The following is a 23,621-nucleotide window of genomic DNA, read 5'->3' on the forward strand; positions in this document are numbered from 1 at the left end:
CTTTTGCTTCTACTGTAATTCTTACGTAGAGTGTTTCCGCAGGATTTGTGAGCTCTAATGAAAGAAGAAGCTAGTATTATCCCAAGTAATGAAATGCAAAATGGTGGTTCTATGCAAGCCCAATCCATCACATACAATTCTAAGGTTTTCAGTTTGCATAGCATCTTTACATTTTGTTGTGATGTGGGTGTAATTCAAAAGCAATTCTTCTCTTATTTATATTTTGTTTTATGGAGTTGACATTTGTAAAAAAAAAACAGAAATTTCACATTGCAATTTGTTCGTTTTTTAGACATCCTTTAAGTTACTGGAGCTTATTTACAATGTAAAGTAGGTCAAAGAACTAATTATTAAATTGTAACATTTGCAGAAATTTCAAGATGATCTACAAGCAGCAGGAATCAAAATCAAACAGCATGAGGATAACTTGAAAATTTTGAAAAGTCAATGAAACAAATTAGTAACCTCAATACTTGATCTGCAAGGTATGCTAAATTTTATTTTTTGTGCCTTTTCTAGAGGATTAGTTCTTCTTGAAGATTACTCAGCTAAGAAGTATTTGCATGTGTTGTTCACTTGGATAAAAGCACATCTAGGAACAAATTTATGTTGTGTAGTGTAATGGTTTTTAATTTAAGCATGGTAGCTACCTAAAAAATTCAACTGAGTCACCTGTTTTTAATTCTTGGTTCTCCATGTGCTTTAACTACTGTGGTGACAATGTTTAGATCTATCATTCGTATATACTGTTTCCTTCAATGTTTTAGTTAATTTAATTAGACAAGATATTTCAGTAAAGTTTTTGGTGATATAAACCGAAAATGATGTTGTTAGGAAACTGTTGTAGCTAGTCTAAATCAGAGTAAATTTATTTAGAAATTGTTATTTTCAGAATTATCATTTATTTAGGAAGTCTTAGTATTAGTAGAAATAGGAGTTTATTTTCAGAACTATTATTTAGGAAGTTCTAATTCTAATAGGATAGGAGTTTGTTTTCAGAATTTTTATTTAGGAAGTGTTAAATCTAATAGAATAGGAATCCTAGTTTAAGTCTGCCTTTTGTACTATTACAGAAAGGAACCATTTATCATTGGTAAAGTACTATTTGAAAAACAAATTCAGAGGTCAGGAGTTCTCATCATAGAGATCCGGGTTTCTCTCTAACGAGCTGCATTAATTAATTCTCATCATACTAGCTCGAAAGAAAAAGAAGTAAGATTCACTTCCTGATTTCAAGGTTCAAGGATCCGTAATTTGATCCAAAGTTTAGGAGCTTAACAAAGTGGTATTAGAGCAAGTTATGGCTGAATCAAGTAATGTGGAAAAACAGTTTGAAGCCTTTTTGAGCTTCATATTGCAAAGACAGGCCAAAGGTGGAGGCCATGGTACTCAAACTAGAAATTATCACAACAAGGAAGGAGATTGGAGGGTGGACAGTAGAATACGACCGCAGAGGAGGTCTGCTTCCAAAATTCTAGAAACTGGATTTTCTAAGTTTGGTGGGTCATATGATCCCTTGAGCTGGTTGGTTGCATATGTGTGAGCATTTTAATAAGCATCAACACACTGTTGAAGAAGAAAATGCGGTACTAGCTTCCTTCCGCTTGGAAGGAGGTGCTGAATCATGATTCACAAAGAGAGGGGTAAACTGCAGTTGACATTGGAAGAGTTTCAATCCAGAGGTTTGGACCATCAATCCAGGATGATACAATTGGAGAATTGGTGAAAGTTAAACAGATAGGCACAATTGAGGATTAGGACGATTTGAACACCTACCGGCAAGGACGCGAGGATGAGCATTTCGATGGCAAAACAGGAGGTCGGAATATTCCTGAGTGGGCTGAAAGGCACAATAGTGGTTAAAGTAGAGTTGCATAAGTCTGCTGAATTGCCAAGGCTATATGAAAAAAGAGAAATTATCAAGATGGGACTGTTGGCCAACAGTGGAAGGACGGTTTAGAGAAACGAAAGACTAAGAGGATTTGTTATAATTATGACTAATCATATACATGAGGACATCAGTATGAACCTTTACTAGAACCAGATGATGAAGATCCTATCACCAACTGATGCTTTGGTGAAAGTAGCTCCAGTTATCATCTTTGTGCATGAGATCACACTCATTTTTGTAGGGGAAGGCAATGTTAAAACTGTTGTAGCTAGTCTATATCATAATAAATCGTTATTTTGATTAGGTTTAGGACTTACTAGTTTCATAATTGTTATTTATTTAGGAAGTCTTAGTCCTTGAGGAGTAGGAATTTATTATCAGAATTGTTATTTAGGAAGTTTTAATTCTAATAGGGGTATGATTTTATTTTAGAATTTTTATTTAGGAAGTTTGAATGATAATATGAGCAGGAGTCCTAGTTCAAGTCTGCCTTTTGTACTCCTCATTTGAAAAACAAATTCTGAGGTCAGGAAATTAATTCTCATTATAGGTAAGCTAGGTCGAAAAAGAAAAGAAGATTTACTTCTTGATTTCATAGTCAAGGACCCGTAACTCAATCCAAAGCTCAGAACTTATAGTGTGAGCAGTTTTTTTATCTCAACTTCCAGCCAGTGTTTCCGAATAAAAGGATTTACTTTTAGATGATAGAATTGTTTGCAGATTTTATGTGTATAATGATTTGTGATGCATAATATCTCTTTCCATTTTCATTTTTTTTTATACTGACAAGTTTCCTTTAGTTATTCTTGGTAAGTATCACTCCGCAAGACCTCCTAGTGGTGAAAGTGAAAGCCATTCCTCCAATCAGAGTGAGGAAGAAACAGTAAAGCAGATTCTACAGCATGAAACTTCTGCTGCAGGCATTCCGTGTCAGCTGACAACACATCATGGTACTCATGCACCTCAACTCGCATTCACTAACGATGTGCTTGGTATTGTTGCTACTTAGGGCAAGGTGGATGATGATAATCTTAGCAGGATAGTTTGAAGTTGCATGTTATCTGTTATTGATATTTACTATCTATCTAACATGTAGATTCTTCCTCTTCTATGAAATAAGTCTTATGATTAGTTTACTTGCTGATATAGCATACTATTCCTTGTTCTAATGTAGTCAGTTAATCTATGTACTCCACAATTCCAAGAGCTCTTATTATTTTCAATCAGTGAAATGCCTCCGTACTTACTGCCACGCTGATCTTTGCTTTAAAGAGCTGCATGATAATGCAGTTGTTGTTAGTTATCTGCACTGTTTTCAATCTACTTTTACTTATTCTTTCTTAATTGCAGACTTCTTTCAGAGTACTTAGGAGTAGAGACAATGCTAGGAATTGTTTGCAAGACTTACGAAGGTGTTAAAGCTCTTGAAACTTATGACAAGGAAGGCCATATAAATAGTGATTCTGGAATTCAAGTCTTTGGTACTACTATCGGACGGACTCTGGATGGTCGATTTCTTGTCATTTGTCTCGAAAATTTAAGGCATGTATCTCTTTCTTTTCTTTATTGCTGTTTGGAATTCAGCTCTTGAATTACAAACTTTTTTTCCCTTGTAGACCTTACTGTGGTGAATTTGTGGATGATGACCCTCAAAGAAGGCTTGATCTTCTACAGCCAAAATTGCCTAATGGCGAGTGCCCACCTGGATTTATTGGTTTCGCTGTTAACATGATCCATGTGGATTACATGAATTTGTTGTATGTATCTGATGTCTATAGCCTCAAAGAGACTCTATTTTACAGCCTCTTTTCTCGCCTGCAAGTTTATAAAAGTAGGGAGGAGATGCTACTAGCTCTTCCACTTATAAGTGATGGAGCAATTTCACTGGATGGAGGGATTATTAAGCCTAATGGTTTCTTTTCCTTGGGGAATCGGTAAGTATTTTGCTTTCATTATTGACATGAAATTGTCTTCCAATTGGATCTAATGGTGAATTTCATTTGTTTACAATATCTCATTTTGTGGTATTTCGGAATTTTCTTTCTGCATGTAGGTAGTTTAAATGCACTAAGAAAGAAATGTCTTTCTGAATCGTGATAGATTGTAGAATTATGTATGTGCTATAATTCGATTATAATAGGCCACCTATACGGTTCATAGCGTTAGCCTATGACCTTCCAAATTCAACTCATGATATTTGGTGCATGGATTTTTCTTCCCCCAATTTTTGTACAACTATCATACAAAGGAAAAGAAATACCTATTTTGTCTAGAATGGTCGATTCAAAGGGTGAGCCTTGGCGCAACGGTAAACATTGTTGTTGTTGTGTGACCGAGAGGTCACGGGTTCAAGTCTTAGGAGCGACCTCTTGCCAAAAAAATTGGCAGGGGAACGCTTGGAGTTGTATTTTGCAGATTTCAACAGCATTTGCTCTCGCTTCAGATGTAGGGAGGACATGATTAATTTGGATAAATAATTTACTAGTTTCTGAAAGTGAAATTGATTCTCAATAGTGCAACGATTGGACTTTAATTAAGTTTTGGTGTTACAATTAAATTGAATAGATAAAAAAACAATTGGGAAAAACAAAATAAAAATATTGATAGAAGATGTCAAAAGTTAGGTATAAAATCGTGACTAAGTGATAGCATATTGATAGCAGATGTTTAAAGTTGATCAAAACTGATTATTTATCTAAAATAAAGATAATAATGTCAAAGAAGTTATTTTTAAAATCGTGTATTTGTGATTAAAAAAACTAGTAATTGCATCAAACAAGTTATTTTTGAAATCGTGTTGTGACAAAAAATATAAAAACCCCAAATTGAATTTCCTTGTAATATTTTCTAAATCATGTATACGAGATAATGATAATCTTGTAGTAAAAAAAACTTATCCTAATTATCTTAAAAACATTATTACTCATAAAAGAAGAGTTTATAAATCTAGTCTTGTCTCAATTTAACCTTAATTTATCAATATAACTCTTCACTTCAAGAGCTATCATCTTTTGCATTAAACTGAGCAAACATTTCTCCTCCTGTTCCTCTTTCTCAGCGTCTCCGCCTTCTTCTCCTCCCTTCTCCGCCACAGCAGTTCCCAGAACCAACCCATCCCCCGGTGGACACAAAGTCCACACTGTCTCAGGCACCCTACTGAAACAACTATAATCCGTTCGTACACCCAAACACAGCCTCTTCACTCCCGAATCAGACCTAGACTCAGATGAAACGTCAAGACTCATCTTCTTGACCGTCAAGTTAGACTTGGATGATGCAGACAAGAACTCGGCCTGGCGTTTTCTCTGCAAAGTAGATTTCCAACGATTTTTAATGGCATTATCAGTCCGGCCAGGCAAGAGTCCAGCAATTGTGGCCCATTTATTACCGTGAATAGCGTGCGCTTGAACAATGGTATCATCCTCCTTTGTAGTAAAAGGTCTGTCCTGAACCTCTGGCGAGAGTTGATTAAGCCACCGTAACGGGCATGATTTTCCTGAGCGGCCATGAATTCGGGTGCTTATGAAAGTCCAATTTCTGGGGCCGTGTTGTTTAACTAGCTTGATTAAAGTATCATCTTCTTGAGGACTCCATGGGCTTCGATACAATCTCCACCATTGAAAGAAGCCATGAATGGAAAAGTGAGAAGAAATAGGGGAAAGAAAGAATTATTTTTTCTTATGGAGACCGGTATAAAGTTTGATTAAGCTATTCTCCCCTCCTTTTTATACACATATTACAATTGTGATTAGGGTATTTTGGACATCTTTGCAAAGACAATACACTGTAATAATTTTTTATTATTTTTTTCAAATTTTTTAGCCTATAAATTAGTGTTATATATTTGCAATCATTATTTTTATTAAGGAATATGTTGATGTTATGGATATGGAATATTTTTAAGAATATGGAAACAAGATTTATTTCCTTTATCTATTTTAATTAAATATCATTTTAGTAATGAAAAATATTCATTACAAAAAAATTCATTGTGAATTCTTTTTTCAAAGGTATTTTGAAATTTTTATTTATTCACCTATTTATTTATTCATTAATTAATTTATTTAGACTTTAATCATACTAGTAGATTTAGGCATATCAAAATCATACGGTGGAAATTAAAATTATTCTAATATTTAAATTTAATAAAATTGGATTTAATGGTGACTGACCAAATTCCTTACATGATCTATTTGACTATTACTGTTTATTTGTTGACTTAACACGTTACAATCCCAACAAGATTTCATAATATTTGTAAAATATTAGGGTCAAAAATTTGAACATTATTGTTTACTTGTTGATTTAACACGTTACAATCCTAACAAGGTTTATTAATAGTCATAAAATGTTTGGATCAATTTTGATGTTTATCACTTAATATTATTATTTAGTATATATGAGTATGCATATTCTTTTATTATTTCTTTGAAATATTTTACGCGAATAAATTAGTGTTGAATATTGATTGTAATTATTAAAAGGAAATTATTTCTTTGAAATATGAGTATGCATATCTCGTATTATTTAGATATTTCTAAGGTGTTTAGGTTAGTTTATTTCCATTTTAAATATAATTTTAGTAATTAAATATAATCGGATCTGGTGGGGATTTTTTTTTCTTCTTTAATGTAAGAGCATTGTGCGCAAATATTTAAAAAAAATATATATAATCATTTTAAATATTTACATTATGAATTATCTTTGCCAAAGGTGTTTTGATATTTTTATTCATTCATTAATTTATTTATTTTTATTCATGAATTCTGTTTTAATAAAGTCATTTTAGCGACTTTAAAGTAAAATAATAGCAAAAATATAATATGATAGACACGTCATTACTATTCAACTTCTATTGCTGACTGAAACGATACTTGGTGCCACCTACTTGACTGAAATGACATATATGTTCCATCTACCTGACCGAAACGATATGTGTTGTTTCGGTCTGTTAGATGGCAACCACATGTCATCCAGGTTGATGTCGAGTATCGTTTGGGTCAACGATGAAAGTTGACAATAGCTGGCGTGACAATCACATCACCTTTCCGGTTTTTTACTCTTAAAATCGTCGAAGTGACTTTATCGAGACAAAATTCAAAATTGTATTATTTTATTAAGACAATTTGAAGTTGAGTGACCATTTTGATACAAACATGAAAATTCACTGACCAACTCAACTTTACTCATTTTCACAGTATAACCACTAAACTACAAAATGTAAACATAAGCCATTAAACTTTACGTACTAAAATAATTGCAACTAAACTTCAATCAACGCATGAAAATTACTATTAACAATTCTAAAATAAATAAATTCAAGAATTTGTGACATTTCTAAACAACTTTAAGTTTTCAAAATTTTCGTTTTGATATGATTTAACTGTTATTAGGTTGGTAGGGAGAACGTCAAATTTTAGAGAATAAAAGCTTTAAATTAAGAATTTAGAAAATAAAAAATGTGGTTTCATGTTAAATAGTGTTATAAAAAACTATTAAGTTAATTACAAAATCAACTTTATTTATTCAATATATAATTGAATAATTAAAATTTAAAATTTGATAATTAATACTGAAATTACAATTTGATTTCTCAATTTGAATTGAAATTACAATTTGAATTCTCAATTTGAATTTTAAGTTCAGAGAATCCCAAATCTTTTAAAATCAATTAGGTTCTCAACCTATATTTTAAAAATTAATTAGATCCTTCATTTTGTAAAATCATAAATTAGATCCTAACTATGCTGAAGTGTTAATTAATCGCTTCTGTAATTGGAAACAAAAATCAGTTTAGTTTTTATATATTTTCAGTTCGGTTATGATCGGTATTCTAGAGAAATTTATACAACTGGCCCAATGAATAAATCTATTTACATATTTCGACCTATTTAAACATAGACTACTAAACTAAACTTTTCTAATACATTTTATCAATAATACTCTTATTTCCAATGTCGGATTCAAAGTTAAAACCTTATGAAACCTTTGAAAAGAAAAAGAGGAAATTGGATCTGAAAGCAGGAATTGTAGGTAAAAAATGATGAAACAGAGACCAAAAAGTGCAGTGGGAAATTGATGAAATGGGTTCAAAGAAAAACTGGATTTTGTGGGTTTTGACTTATTTTATGATATTTTCAGTTATTGGTTCAGTTTTAGTAATCAATTAAACCTAATCAATTATATACACATGTTAAGAAATGTTTTGATGTAATATTGATTTTGTTCGATTTAAACTGAACTGATAATCAAAATAAAAAATATTATAAAATACTAATCTCATTTGAACTGAAAATATTAAACACTTTTGAACCAAAAATTATTTCCATTATGAGATGGATTTAATTAACAGTTTTAGCATACATTAAGAACCTAAATGGTAATTTTAAAAAGTTAGACACCTAATTAACTTTTAAATTAGCATAGATTTTTAAGCTATAATTTAGAGGGATATAATTAGACCTTAAACCTCTTTTTCTGTATTTAATTGAGTGGTTTTGAAACATATGAATTTACACTAATTAAATTTGGCTCGAGTGGTTAAAGCCTTTGTGTTTGAGTCTTAGTTTGACGAGTGTCAAATCGAGAAAGTAGACAAACACTAAACCGAATATCTTTTCAGATGACGATTCAAAACGGTCGTCTCGCAAGATATAAAATTGTCATGGCCTCGCTGCCGTCTCATGGTGCATCAAACTACAATGGTGTTCTGTCATCTCTAGCAGCATCACTTGACATATGCTCACCTGCGCTCTGTCATCTTTTCATTGTTACGATGACGTTATTATTATTAGGAACCGTCAATTAGATGTATTCTAACCATAAATTTTTTATATAGTCTGTCACTGGAGTGAGTGAAACTCAAAAACTTTTATGTATAATATGACAGAGGTTATGTTCGTATCTGTCATTGTAGTTTAGTTATGACAACTGTTTTTTTTAACTTTGTCATAGTAAGGTCATTGAGATAACAATGTATTTAGTTATACGTGGCTAATACAGCTCATGAAGGATCTCCATCAGCCAATCGATTACTCGGTACAGTTATACTGTGATAATCAGCCAGCTATCCACTTAACCGACAATCCAATGTTTCATACAAGAACTAAACATGTGGAAGTACATTATCACTTCATACGAGAGAAGGTCTTACATGGGGACATTAAGATGCAGTATGTGAAGACCCATGACCAAGTTGCTGACATCTTTACAAAAGGACTAAAAGGTGCAAAATTTGAAAAATTTAGAAAGCAACTTGGAATGACAAGCTTTAATTTTTATTCATGTTAATCTCTAATTTAGTAACTTTTTCTTTAATTTTAATCTTCATTCTAATAACTTTCCTTTTTATTCATTTTAACCTTTAATTTAATACTTTTTATTTTACACATTTTAGTCCTTAATTTGGAACTTTCATTTTATTCATTATAGTCCCTATTTCGAACTTTATATTTTATTCACTTTAGTTCCTGATTTGGAACTTTCATTTTATTCATTTTTTCAATTTGTTACCCAAATAAACTTTTCAGTTTATTCATTATAGTCCTTTGTCCAAATTTTAGTTAATTGTATAATTGTATTATTTGTTTCTAACTTTTTATTTTGATTGATAAAAATACGCGAGAAAATTGTTTTGGTGCCGATTGAAGTCTCGGTAATGTCTACATTAGGCTTTGACCGTTGGTCCATTTCCAACTTCACACCAAACTCTAAATTGATGCGTGTTCCTACACGGATCATTTTGGAACAATTTGATCGCAAATTAAACATTCAAAAGTCAAACCAAATTTCATTTGGATTAATGGCTTCCCTCCAAGGGATTGAATTCAAACGGAGCTTTAAATTATTTCCACAAATGACGTTGTGTCAAACTAGGATTTAGGGACATAATGTCCTAAAAGTGTATTATGAAATTAAAATTAATGGTTGAAAGTTATTCTGGCGTTTTCTCTGCAAAGTAGATTTCCAACGATTTTTAATGGCATTATCAGTCCGGCCAGGCAAGAGTCCAGCAATTGTGGCCCATTTATTACCGTGAATAGCGTGCGCTTGAACAATGGTATCATCCTCCTTTGTAGTAAAAGGTCTGTCCTGAACCTCTGGCGAGAGTTGATTAAGCCACCGTAACGGGCATGATTTTCCTGAGCGGCCATGAATTCGGGTGCTTATGAAAGTCCAATTTCTGGGGCCGTGTTGTTTAACTAGCTTGATTAAAGTATCATCTTCTTGAGGACTCCATGGGCTTCGATACAATCTCCACCATTGAAAGAAGCCATGAATGGAAAAGTGAGAAGAAATAGGGGAAAGAAAGAATTATTTTTTCTTATGGAGACCGGTATAAAGTTTGATTAAGCTATTCTCCCCTCCTTTTTATACACATATTACAATTGTGATTAGGGTATTTTGGACATCTTTGCAAAGACAATACACTGTAATAATTTTTTATTATTTTTTTCAAATTTTTTAGCCTATAATTTGGTGTTATATATTTGCAATCATTATTTTTATTAAGGAATATGTTGATGTTATGGATATGGAATATTTTTAAGAATATGGAAACAAGATTTATTTCCTTTATCTATTTTAATTAAATATCATTTTAGTAATGAAAAATATTCATTACAAAAAAATTCATTGTGAATTCTTTTTTCAAAGGTATTTTGAAATTTTTATTTATTCGTCTATTTATTTATTCATTAATTAATTTATTTAGACTTTAATCATACTATTAGATTTAGGCATATTAAAATCATACGGTGGAAATTAAAATTATTCTAATATTTAAATTTAATAAAATTGGATTTAATGGTGACTGACCAAATTCCTTACATGATCTATTTGACTATTACTGTTTATTTGTTGACTTAACACGTTACAATCCCAACAAGATTTCATAATATTTGTAAAATATTAGGGTCAAAAATTTGAACATTATTGTTTACTTGTTGATTTAACACGTTACAATCCTAACAAGGTTTCTTAATAGTCATAAAATGTTTGGATCAATTTTGATGTTTATCACTTAATATTATTATTTAGTATATATGAGTATGCATATTCTTTTATTATTTCTTTGAAATATTTTAGGCGAATAAATTAGTGTTGAATATTGATTGTAATTATTAAAAGGAAATTATTTCTTTAAAACATGAGTATGCATATCTCGTATTATTTAGATATTTCTAAGGTGTTTAGGTTAGTTTATTTCCATTTTAAATATAATTTTAGTAATTAAATATAATCCGGATCTGGTGGGGATTTTTTTTTCTTCTTTAATGTAAGAGCATTGTGCGCAAATATTTTAAAAAAATATATATAATCATTTTAAATATTTACATTATGAATTATCTTTGCCAAAGGTGTTTTGATATTTTTATTCATTCATTAATTTATTTATTTTTATTCATGAATTCTGTTTTAATAAAGTCATTTTAGTGACTTTAAAGTAAAATAATAGCAAAAATATAATATGATAGACACGTCATTACTATTCAACTTCTATTGCTGACTGAAACGATACTTGGTGCCACCTACTTGACCGAAATGACATATATGTTCCATCTACCTGACCGAAACGATATGTGTTGTTTCGGTCTGTTAGATGGCAACCACATGTCATCCAGGTTGATGTCGAGTATCGTTTGGGTCAACGATGAAAGTTGACAATAGCTGGCGTGACAATCACATCACCTTTCCGGTTTTTTACTCTTAAAATCGTCGAAGTGACTTTATCGAGACAAAATTCAAAATTGAATTATTTTATTAAGACAATTTGAAGTTGAGTGACCATTTTGATACAAACATGAAAATTCACTGACCAACTCAACTTTACTCATTTTCACAGTATAACCACTAAACTACAAAATGTAAACAAAAGCCATTAAACTTTACGTACTAAAATAATTGCAACTAAACTTCAATCAACGCATGAAAATTACTATTAACAATTCTAAAATAAATAAATTCAAGAATTTGTGACATTTCTAAACAATTTTAATTTTTCAAAATTTTCGTTTTGATATCATTTAACTGTTATTAGGTTGGTAGGGAGAACGTCAAATTTTAGAGAATAAAAACTTTAAATTAAGAATTTAGAAAATAAAAAATGTGGTTTCATGATAAATAGTGGGGTAAATTTCATCAATGATGTACAACCTTTTCCCTATTTCACACTTTGGTGTACAACCTTTAATTTTTCTCACTAATATATACGAACTTATAGATGACCTCACACTTTGGTGTATGACCGGTTAAAATGACCGGTCAACGAAAAGTCAACTCGCCACATCATTAATTTCCATTCTAATCATTAATAAAAGTGGGACCAACCAAAATTCAATTACTAAAATGCCCGTTCTTTATTGTGTTCTTCCTAAATCCTTTCTCTCTCCATTATTTATTATTTACAGATCCTTTCTCTCTATTTTCCACTTCTCTCTAACTTCTCTCTCATCAGAGATTATAAGATTAGGATCCCATGGATGATTTTGCTCCACTGCAAAGAACAGATGAAAAGAAACATCCTAAAATCAATTACCTGTATTTGAAGACAAGATAATTCAAATTTTAGGTCCCTTAAACACATTTGCTATTATGAAAAATCTTCAATCACAGAACTTACGACATCATGTGCTATAAGCACATGGATCTCCAAAGGTTATTTTATTTTACATAAGCACTTGTATCTCTATATTTATAACCTTCCATCAACCATTGGGCAAATAAAGGATTACCCGAATATCACAATATAATCTATTAACAAAAAAAATTTGGGGCAAATTCAATTTATCTCAAAAATAATCAACAATTCTCTCTCATTGAAGATTAAGCAGCCAAAATTTACAGAAACAGCCGATCCAGAAGCTAATGTATATTGTGATATTGCAAAATTTACAGAAACAGCCGATCCTCTCCGTCGTCTTCCTTCTGGTAGCTGTAGTGGTTGCCGTCGCAGTCGGAGTCAACAACGGCGATAAAAAAGCCATGCCCAAACTTCATAAACCGATGGCCCAGTAATTTCAACCTCAACAAAATCAATTGAAGCAATTTATCAACCGATAATCAAAGCTAAGTAATAACCTAAATCGATCTCGTCTCCCCCGATCGGTGCCTCGATCTACTCTCGTCTCATATGCAGTTCCAGAAATGTCAATGAGACTAACTTGGATTTCTGTTATAGACACAAAAGATGGGTGAAATCCTGCAAATTTTGAGCCTTTGAGTTTGATGAGAGAGAAGTTAGACAGAAATGGAAGGATGGAGAGAAATGTCTGTAGATAATAAGCGATTGAGAGATAAATGATTTAGGAAGAAACTCAATGAAGGGTATTTTAGTAATTGAACTTTGGTGGTCCCACTTTTATTAGTGATTAGAATAAAAATTGATGATGTGGCGAGTTGACTTTTCGTTGACCGGTCATTTTAACCGGCCATACACCAAAGTGGGAGGTCATCTATAAGTTCGTACATATTAGTAAGACAAATTGTAGGTTGTACACCAAAGTGTGAAATAGGGCAAAGGTTGTACACCATTGGTGAAATTTACCCATAAATAGTGTTATAAAAAACTATTAAGTTAATTACAAAATCAACTTTATTTATTCAATATATAATTGAATAATTAAAATTTAAAATTTGATAATTAATACTGAAATTACAATTTGATTTCTCAATTTGAATTGAAATTACAATTTGAATTCTCAATTTGAATTTTAAGTTCAGAGAATCCCAAATCTTTTAAAATCAATTAGGTCCTCAACCTATATTTTAAAAATTAATTAGATCCTTCATTTTGTAAAATCATAAATTAGATCCTAACTATGCTGAAGTGTTAATTAATCGCTTCTGTAATTGGAAACACAAATCGGTTTAGTTTTTATATATTTTCAGTTCGGTTATGATCGGTATTCTAGAGAAATTTATACAACTGCCCAATGAATAAATCTATTTACATATTTCGACCTATTTAAACATAGACTACTAAACTAAACTTTTCTAATACATTATCAATAATACTCTTATTTCCAATGTAGGATTCAAAGTTAAAACCTTATGAAACCTTTGAAAAGAAAAAGAGGAAATTGGATCTGAAAGCAGGAATTGTAGGTAAAAAAGGATGAAACAGAGACCAAAAAGTGCAGTGGGAAATTGATGAAATGGGTTCAAAGAAAAACTGGATTTTGTGGGTTTTGACTTATTTTATGATATTTTCAGTTATTGGTTCAGTTTTAGTAATCAATTAAACCTAATCAATTATATACACATGTTAAAAAATGTTTTGATGTAATATTGATTTTGTTCGATTTAAACTGAACCGATAATCAAAATAAAAAATATTATAAAATACTAATCTCATTTGAACTGAAAATATTAAACAGTTTTGATCTAAAAATTATTTCCATTATGAGATGGATTTAATTAACAGTTTTAGCATACATTAAGAACCTAAATGGTAATTTTAAAAAGTTAGACACCTAATTAACTTTTAAATTAGCATAGATTTTTAAGCTATAATTTAGAGGGATATAATTAGACCTTAAACCTCTTTTTCTGTATTTAATTGAGTGGTTTTGAAACATATGAATTTACACTAATTAAATTTGGCTCGAGTGGTTAAAGCCTTTGTGTTTCAGTCTTAGTTTGACGAGTGTCAAATCGAGAAAGTAGACAAACACTAAACCGAATATCTTTTCAGATGACGATTCAAAACGGTCGTCTCGCAAGATATAAAATTGTCATGGCCTCGCTGCCGTCTCATGGTGCATCAGACGACAATGGTGTTCTGTCATCTCTAGCAGCATCACTTGACATACGCTCACTTGCGCTCTGTCATCTTTTCATTGTTACGATGACGTTATTATTATTAGGAACCGACAATTAGATGTATTCTAACCATAAATTTTTTATATAGTCTGTCACTGGAGTGAGTGAAACTCAAAAACTTTTATGTATAATATGACAGAGGTTATGTTCGTATCTGTCATTGTAGTTTAATTATGACAACTGTTTTTTTTAACTTTGTCATAGTAAGGTCATTGAGATAACAATGTATTTAGTTATACGTGGCTAATACAGCTCATGAAGGATCTCCATCAGTCAATCGATTACTTGGTACAGTTATACTGTGACAATCAGCCAGCTATCCACTTAACCGACAATCCAATGTTTCATACAAGAACTAAACATGTGGAAGTACATTATCACTTCATACGAGAGAAGGTCTTACATGGGGACATTAAGATGCAGTATGTGAAGACCCATGACCAAGTTGCTGACATCTTTACAAAAGGACTAAAAGGTGCAAAATTTGAAAAATTTAGAAAGCAACTTGGAATGACAAACTTTAATTTTTATTCATGTTAATCTCTAATTTAGTAACTTTTTCTTTAATTTTAATCTTCATTCTAATAACTTTCCTTTTTATTCATTTTAACCTTTAATTTAATACTTTTTATTTTACACATTTTAGTCCTTAATTTGGAACTTTCATTTTATTCATTTTAGTCCCTATTTTCGAACTTTATATTTTATTCACTTTAGTTCCTGATTTGGAACTTTCATTTTATTCATTTGTTCAATTTGTTACCCAAATAAACTTTTCAGTTTATTCATTATAGTCCTTTGTCCAAATTTTAATTAATTGTATAACTGTATTATTTGTTTCTAACTTTTTATTTTGATTGATAAAAATACGCGAGAAAATTGTTTTGGTGCCGATTGAAGTCTCGGTAATGTCTACATTAGGCTTTGACCGTTGGTCCATTTCCAACTTCACACCAAACTCTAAATTGATGCGTGTTCCTACACGGATCATTTTGGAACAATTTGATCGCAAATTAAACATTCAAAAGTCAAACCAAATTTCATTTGGATTAATGGCTTCCCTCCAAAGGATTGAATTCAAACGGAGCTTTAAATTATTTCCACAAATGACGTTGTGTCAAACTAGGATTTAGGGACATAATGTCCTAAAAGTGTATTATGAAATTAAAATTAATGGTTGAAAGTTATTAATTAGGTCAAACAGAAAAAAAAAACATAAAAAATTACATTAAAAAGGTGTGAAAACTATAAAATTGCATTTAGAGGCCCTAAAAGATGGAATTCGGCCAAAAGAGGACGGGTCCCTGAAACCCTAATTTGACATGTGTTCCTAGTGATCATTGAATGCATATGGATGGAACCATCTAAGTTTTTTTTTTTTTTTTTGTGTATGATCCTCAAGACCCATTTAGGCCAAATTGAAACTAAGGTAACAAGTCAAAGAACTTTAGCAAAGAAAAGGGCAATCTCAGAAGTAGAATCCACAACATAAGAGCAATAATAGGATTCAAGCATTTCACTCATAATCTAAAATTCATCAGCATATAAACTTATCAAGAGACGGAACAAAGAAGCATTATCAACAACTAGACAAAAAGGCAATTACATATTCTTATTCCAATAATACATACACAATCAGCTAACCGCTTAAGTAGCAAAGAAGCAACCAATTTCCCTTTCCATCTCAATCAATAGCTTTAGTGGTTAATGGTGAAACAGAAAAGAAGACTACAATTCCACTTCTTTCTTCATAATACTAAATCTTAGAGAGTTATTAATTAATGCGCATTTAATTTTATTTGTTCATTGATTTTAGACAAAAACTTTATTTAAATTAGTAATTTAAAATTTATTTTTTAAAAAAATTCAAATCACTCTATAAATTAATAATTATTAATTTATCGATTAATTAATAACTCTCTAAATTAATAAAATTCCATGGTCCCAACATTATTAATTTATAGAGGTTTTACTATAATATTGAATCTAAAAATGCATAGTGTTCCTAAATTTGGGCTTTCATTTATGAAACACAATTGCTAGTTAACAATCCTCTTAGATCAATATAACCAATATAAAGAGGTCATGGTCAAATTAAAAATGGTAACGGTTTCATTTATGAAACGCAATTGCTAGTTCTCTAAATCTAGCGATCCAAATCCAGGAACAGAAAGAACCAACAATTATCCCCGACAAGAAAAATAGAGAGCAAGAAGGTGAAATGAAGTCTGGAAGGTGTTGGCCCAAAATAAAATAAATTTTATTTTATGTATATACAATACTTGGGTTTCGATTTTTGGATATAGTTTATATTTTGTCTAGAAAATAATAAATGATAAAATAAAAATGAAAATACATTCGTAAACTCACCTCAAACACGCGAGGCGTGCCTTCCTATACGCGAAGCGTAACCAGCCATCCAAAGACGTTCCGCTTCAGAGACTCCTTTACGCGGGGCGTGCCTTCCTATACGCAACGCGTAAAACGCATCAACAAGGCGCTCCAGGATCAGAAACACAAACACGCGGGGCGTACCTTCCTATACGCGGAGCGTATATCATGCACCCGGAGAAGTTATACTTCAACAGCTCAACCACGCGGGGCGCAAGACCAGAGACGCCTTGTGTAAACATCATCGACAAGACGCACCAAGTTCAGGAGCCGCACTACGCAGGGCGTAGCCAGACTTACGCGGGGCGTGTTCTTTCTCTCGGCGAACTAGAGGTTAGTTCTCGCCCGGAGCTCGTTGTCGATCACCGATTTCTCAAAACGCATCCGGACACAGCCACGGGCTAGCCTACAAGCTTAGCCCCATCCCCACATCTAGGTCCAAACCTTAAGATCTTCTCTAACCACAAGGTAGTGGGGTGATGTGGCATGGAAGTTAGTGGTTGTTGGAGGAAGTTGAGGAAGTTGATGATGTGGCAAGGTAGTGGGCAAGGTTAGAGAGAAAAATAAGGGGTAGTTGACCAATAATTACCAAAATACTACCAAATAATTACCAAAACGCCACTCCAAAAAACTATAAATAGACCCCTCCCCTTCATAAAAAATCACTCATTCAACACACAAAACCCCCTCTCAAAGCTCCAATGCTTAGTCTCTAGTTTCTTTTGTTCTTAGTTCTTCAAGTTCTTCAAGTTCTTCCTTTCGTTCTTCATTTTTCTTAGCTTCGATTCCTTCTTTAGCTCCCCTTTAGCCTTAACTCAGTTCCAATAGCCTCTTTTCAAGTCTTTTCAATTCACTTTAGCATTCCCAGGCTCTTAATTTGTTCAATTCTTAGCTAGAACTCTGTTTCCAAATTAATTTTCCAGATTCGTCCATTTATTTTCAAAGCCTAATTCCGTCCATTTAAAGTCATTTTTTGCTTCCAATCCCTTCAACAAAGTTGTTCCCGACTTCCTGAAGTTCGATCTAGTATATTTAGTTTCCTAATTCCGTATTTAGAAACTCTATTTACAAACCGATCTTTCACTACAACAAATCATCACTTGCGCCACGGTTCGAATCGTGGCACAAGTATAATATTTCCGTGGCTATACTACTTAGCCACGAAAATTCAAGTTGGATACTCTCGTGGCGCAAGTGATCGTGGCTAGGTAGTTGCCACGGGAAAACAATGGTCGTGGCATAAATTCATTTTTGTGCCACGGGAAAATCCGTGGCTAATCATATCCATTTGCCACGGATAAAATCATGGCAAGAGTAAAATACATGTGGCAAGACATAACAGTCTGTGGCAATCGACCCCATTTAGCCACGAGCATAACCATGGTAAAAAAGAACAATGTTTATTAAAAACCTTACTTAGCCACAAGCATAACCGTGACAAAAGTAGGAAACTTGTGACTAGAAATCTTATTAACCACGATAAACTTTATCAAATTTTGATAAATATTCTTAATTTCTTTTGTTATTATTATTATATGAACTTTTGGATTGAAGGGAAGAATATTAAAATCAGTAACAAAAAAAAACAACTTTATTTGATCAAACAAGAATTTTATTTAAGTAATTGAAGGCAAATAATTTCGTGGTCAGCAGACCTAGGACCACAACAATTTTAATAAGACACTAATAACTTGTTCGAGTTGATAACACAATTTTACATTCCACAAAGAAGCCTATTACTTGTATTTTCAAACCATCAAGTTGACAATCTAGAAGTTCCTCGGAGGTAAAGTCTACAAGTGGCAGCAACCACAATCCACTCGTCATCAAAACGAATAGAAATGGCAAGCATATGTCCCTATCACCCATAGCACAAACATTTTCCTCTCCATTTTGTATTCCCATCTACAAAAAAAAAAAAAAGATTCAATATGTTGCATCACATCTCCTTAATTAAGAAAAATGTTTAGACCTTCATAATGAAATAAATTTCTTCTTACAATTTCCATGGATTCGTTGTCCAAGGCACAAAACCTACATGGTGTGGATCATTGACAACTGGAAATGCCACAATTATTTCAAGGCCAGGCACATCATGCATATTCAAGAAGTGTTGAGTTGAAAAAAGTTCATAGAATAATAACATTTGCAAACAAAAAGTAGATTTTGTTGGAAAACATAAGAAAAATAAGTATAACAAACCTTATAATTCTGACCATCTTCCATATTAGATAGTACGGTCCAGCAACCAGTGAAGTACGACATGACCTATAGAAGAAAGAACAAAGGAGCAAGCTCATATTTCAATTGCTTTCAAAAAAATTCATATTTCAATTTTTAAAAGTATTAATTCTAATAAAAAGACCGATAAGAATTTTCCTTTAGCATATGAAAGAATGGTGAACAAAATCTAAATCCAAAAAATACCCTCAAACAATCAAACATAATTCAAACTAATTTAGCACATTTTTCCAACATAATTACACGGCAAACACAACTTAGGTTCAATAAAGAAATAAAACAATAGTTCATTTGAATCAATTTTTGTGAAACTACTAATACAACATACCTCAACAAATTAATTCAGACAGAAAGCAACAGATCTTGAAACCTTTATAAACAAGTCCCTTCTAAAAAAGCTGAGCAAAAACTCAACAAACACTCTCCGTAAACTTCAAGTCCATGGTCTTGTAATTATTCTAGAAATCAATCTAACTCATGAAATTTATTGTATAGATAAGCTGACAAATACAAAATTAATAGACCAATGAAAATCACAAAGCATGCAACTCTATGCCAAACACTATCCCTAGCGGCCTTTGAATAAAATAGAAATAGGCAATTCTCAAAATGGTTAAAGTGTAAACAGATAAACAATAGTACATAGCTTATTGAATCCCATTTTATGATATCCTTTCTAATTGTCCATCAGAACTGGTATTTTATATTTTCAATTCAAGGCCTTGTGCAAATTCTTTCAAATGTTCACTTGTCATCATAGTTACACAACCATAATTCACATACACTACATATTAAATTACACGCCATTTGGAATTTACATCTAATTAAGCATCTAATCAATCTTAAGATGGTGTAGAAGTAAGTTTCAAAAATAGGACAAACCAATGACCATGTCTAATTGACACCATAGCACATAAGCATAGCACTGTGATTGAATAACTTACCATGGGATCTTTGAATAAGGGTATATCATTTGCAACATGACCCTTTTGTTTAGAAAAATTTCCTGAACTAGTAATTTAACCAGAGTTTCTCCTTATAGAAGGATCAATTGAAGACCAACCTAGTATACCCTCTTCCCCCCTATAATTAACTACATAATCACACATTAACTATATCTTTTACCTGTGCAAAGACGAATAAAAATATAAAACTTGAGTTTAAAGAATAAGCAGAATTACCTTACTGCTTGTCAACATCAGCACTAAGAGGTATACCAGAACTTGGTCGGGTGTCAGGGCCCTTTGGAAATATTAGGACATCAAGGTATAAATACTACAAGTCAGAGAAAATAAATTGATGAAAATGAGAAGATGAGTGTTCATTCTACCATATCTCATTGTTCCAATCAAATTTTTATTTTCTCTGCAGTATAAATATGAAAATGAGGTTGAAAGTGATCATTTACATATATAATTTGAGCCAAGTAACATGTTAATTGGAAATTGCATAAAATTAGTCACTAAAGAAAGCATTGGAAATAAAAGCTAATCACTAAATGGATGAGGAGGATTTTAAGATTTTTTCTTAATAAGAGTTGTGGAAGTTTAGTAGCCTTCCTTTGAAAGTTTATAAAGTGGGTGGAAGAGATTATATGGATTGGTGGCTGATGGTTTTTGACCGAACAGATCAGGAGGATTTTAAGCTTTTGTGCTATTGTTTGGCTTTTGTGATATAAAAGAAATCATAAGAAAATCCATCCATGCCACTCGATTGGATCCCATGCAAAGAAAATCAATTTTGGCAGCTTTCAATTCCAATAAAATGTAACAGAAAAATAGTTTTTTGCAGCTCCAATTTTATCCAGCATGCTTTTCGCATTTAGGAAGGGCCCTTCTTCGCTTGTGAAGTTCAATTGTGATGCCACTTTCCTGCTAAATGGCCTGAAATGCACAATTGGAGTGGTAGCTCGAGACTATTTGGTCCGTTATGATTAGCGCTACTCTCTGGATGATTAACTGTGTCAATCCAGAATATGCAGAGTTGTTAGCATTCTATAATGCATTGCTATAGATTGTTTCTTGAAGGATGTGGTAATCTCCTTTAATTCACTCTTAGTGATTCAAGGGGATAAGGTATCAAAATAAGCCTATTGGTACCATTTTTTAAACGTTAAGCCTATATTAGTGCTATTTTTTGTATGTGGATCCTAAATTGATACTTCCCCAAAAACCATAGCCCTATTTTGGTACCTTATCCCCTCAATGTTCAGTTTGATCCTAGTTTTCTAATGACTGATTTTACTGATGAAATAAAGTCTCTTGTATCTCTTTTGAAATCTTTAATATTCGTACATGAAGGCAGAGAAGTCAGTTCCGCTGCTCATTCTATGGCTAAATGGGGATATGCATGCTGGCTTCCAAAAGCTAGAGAGAACTAATGTGATGATAAGATATAACATTCAAGACTCAAGAACAATAAAGATTAAATAAATCAGTCTAAATCTAGTTCAAAAATAATTAACTTGTAAGGAATATGATGATGTGTGAAGTGTCTCTGTAGTCCGCATGACCGAAGTCAATAATATAGACATGTACAAAGTACATGAGCAGATGCCCAGTAATTTACCAAAATCAAGAAACAAACAAATGGTAAGTAATAGGAATCAGCAACAAACTCTGACCTGATTTGCACATAACCTATTATCTTGCTTGATATCTTAGTATGATTGGGGATAAAACGACAGCATCACAATTCGTTCTATTCCGTTCCGTTAACTTTGCCTCTAAGCTGAAGCTGCAAAATGCCTAAAGAATCTGATGCAGTTTGATGCCCATAAACCCTAATTAATTAACTAGTTGATGAAAATGTATGTAAATACCTCAACACTCATTCAATTATGCAGCTTTACCGAAAATATATCAAGAATAGTGTCACATACATTGTAAACTCTCTCTAATTTAACACATCAAGATCCAACAATCTGCACAACCTCTTATAGGATACATGAACATTCCCCTAACATCACAATTGCTCAAGCATTATCGAAACGCTTTCTCATTCAAGACATTTCTATTCATAAAATTTAAGAAAAGCACACATTTAATTATGAGATTAAATTAAACATATAACAGAACAACAATTCATTATGACTTGGAAGAAAACATTAATAATGAATTGAGTAGGGTCTCAATTATATATACGCACCTGAATTGAACCATACGAGAAGTCGGAGTTCTCTCCATTTGATATGACCAATCCACATCTGACTTGACCCGTTTTCAATTTTAGCCTATCCCATAGCCGCTGCACTAGCGGTTGCAACCCTTATATCAATTGCTAAAGTCGATTTAGGATTTAGGTATCGTGAATGATAAACAGGTACCCTAGAAGTTAAGAGGTTTTCTTTTACATCGTCTTTTCCTGTTAATGTCACAGAAAGAACAAGAAAAGTTCTAGGGTGGGAAGAAGATATGGGTTCGCGGTGTTTTTTTCTTTTCAACTTTTTAGTACTTTTGTTTTGGAGGGAATACATAGCGCTAAAAATAATTGTAAACCCACGAAAATCTGAAATTAATTTTAAATTTTTTCTTTTCAAATTTTTAGTATTTTTTATTTTCAATGTAATTTTAAAAAATTGAAAGTCCCAAATTAATTCTATTGATATTTTAATAATAATAGTTGTATTTTTATAGTTAGTAATGATTATTTTTTGTTTTATAATGATTTTATGCTACGAGTAAATTATTTCCGTGGCATAAGTAGATTTAGCCACGAAAAAAATTATTGTGGCAAAATTCGTGGCATGAGTGTATGTTTGCCACGAAAAAACATCATCCGTAGCATAAATAAATCATGTGATCCTAAGTTTCTACTAGAATCTATTTTTCCCGTGGCTAAATGAAAATATGCCACGAATTTTGAATTTTTGTGGCATGATTCGTGGCGCAAGTGATGATTTGTTGTAGTGTTTCCAGCTCAAATTCTTTTAGATACTCTGTTTCCAGAATTTTCTAGATTCGTCCGGTTGTTTTCAACTCTCAATTTAGCCCTTTTAAAGTGCGTTTTAGCCTTAGACCCCTTATAAAAGTTTGTTCCTGACATTCCGAAGTTCAATTTAGACTATTTACTCATCCGATTCCGTGTTTCTAAGCATCCAAACGAGCCTCCCAAAGTTAAAGATTAAATCTATCCCATTTGCCTACCACACGTTTCGACATCGCCAAAGATCACATACCGTACGGGCCCGACCGGCTGCAGCTCTCCGAGGACCTCGCACCAACACCAAAATTCAACATCAATCCGAGATAGCTATTGTGGCTCCGAGTTTGTTGTT

The 23,621-nt window shown here is 32.3% G+C and overlaps 1 protein-coding gene, 1 long non-coding RNA gene and 1 pseudogene across 2 annotated transcripts; 1 reads left to right on the plus strand and 2 right to left on the minus strand.

The window, feature by feature from the left end:
* The first annotated feature begins 57 nt into the window (after window positions 1-57).
* Window positions 58-3,873, plus strand: LOC136200501 (protein DEFECTIVE IN MERISTEM SILENCING 3-like; annotated as a pseudogene).
* A 975-nt stretch (window positions 3,874-4,848) lies between these two features.
* Window positions 4,849-8,651, minus strand: LOC136200502 (transcription factor MYB73-like). Its single transcript, XM_065990877.1, has 2 exons — window positions 8,638-8,651; window positions 4,849-5,500 (listed from the first exon to the last, which is right to left on the minus strand). Exons 1-2 carry the CDS (start codon window positions 8,649-8,651, stop codon window positions 4,849-4,851), a joined length of 666 nt encoding a protein of 221 aa, XP_065846949.1.
* Window positions 8,652-18,790: 10,139 nt separating this feature from the next.
* On the minus strand, window positions 18,791-22,520 carry LOC136235315 (uncharacterized). The gene is made up of 4 exons (XR_010691763.1): window positions 22,493-22,520; window positions 19,307-19,372; window positions 19,105-19,162; window positions 18,791-19,009 (listed from the first exon to the last, which is right to left on the minus strand). It is a non-coding gene; the product is annotated as an uncharacterized lncRNA (long non-coding RNA).
* Between the last annotated feature and the right edge of the window lie 1,101 nt (window positions 22,521-23,621).

This window comes from Euphorbia lathyris, chromosome 7 (assembly GCF_963576675.1).
Source record: "Euphorbia lathyris chromosome 7, ddEupLath1.1, whole genome shotgun sequence".
NCBI lineage: Eukaryota > Viridiplantae > Streptophyta > Magnoliopsida > Malpighiales > Euphorbiaceae > Euphorbia > Euphorbia lathyris.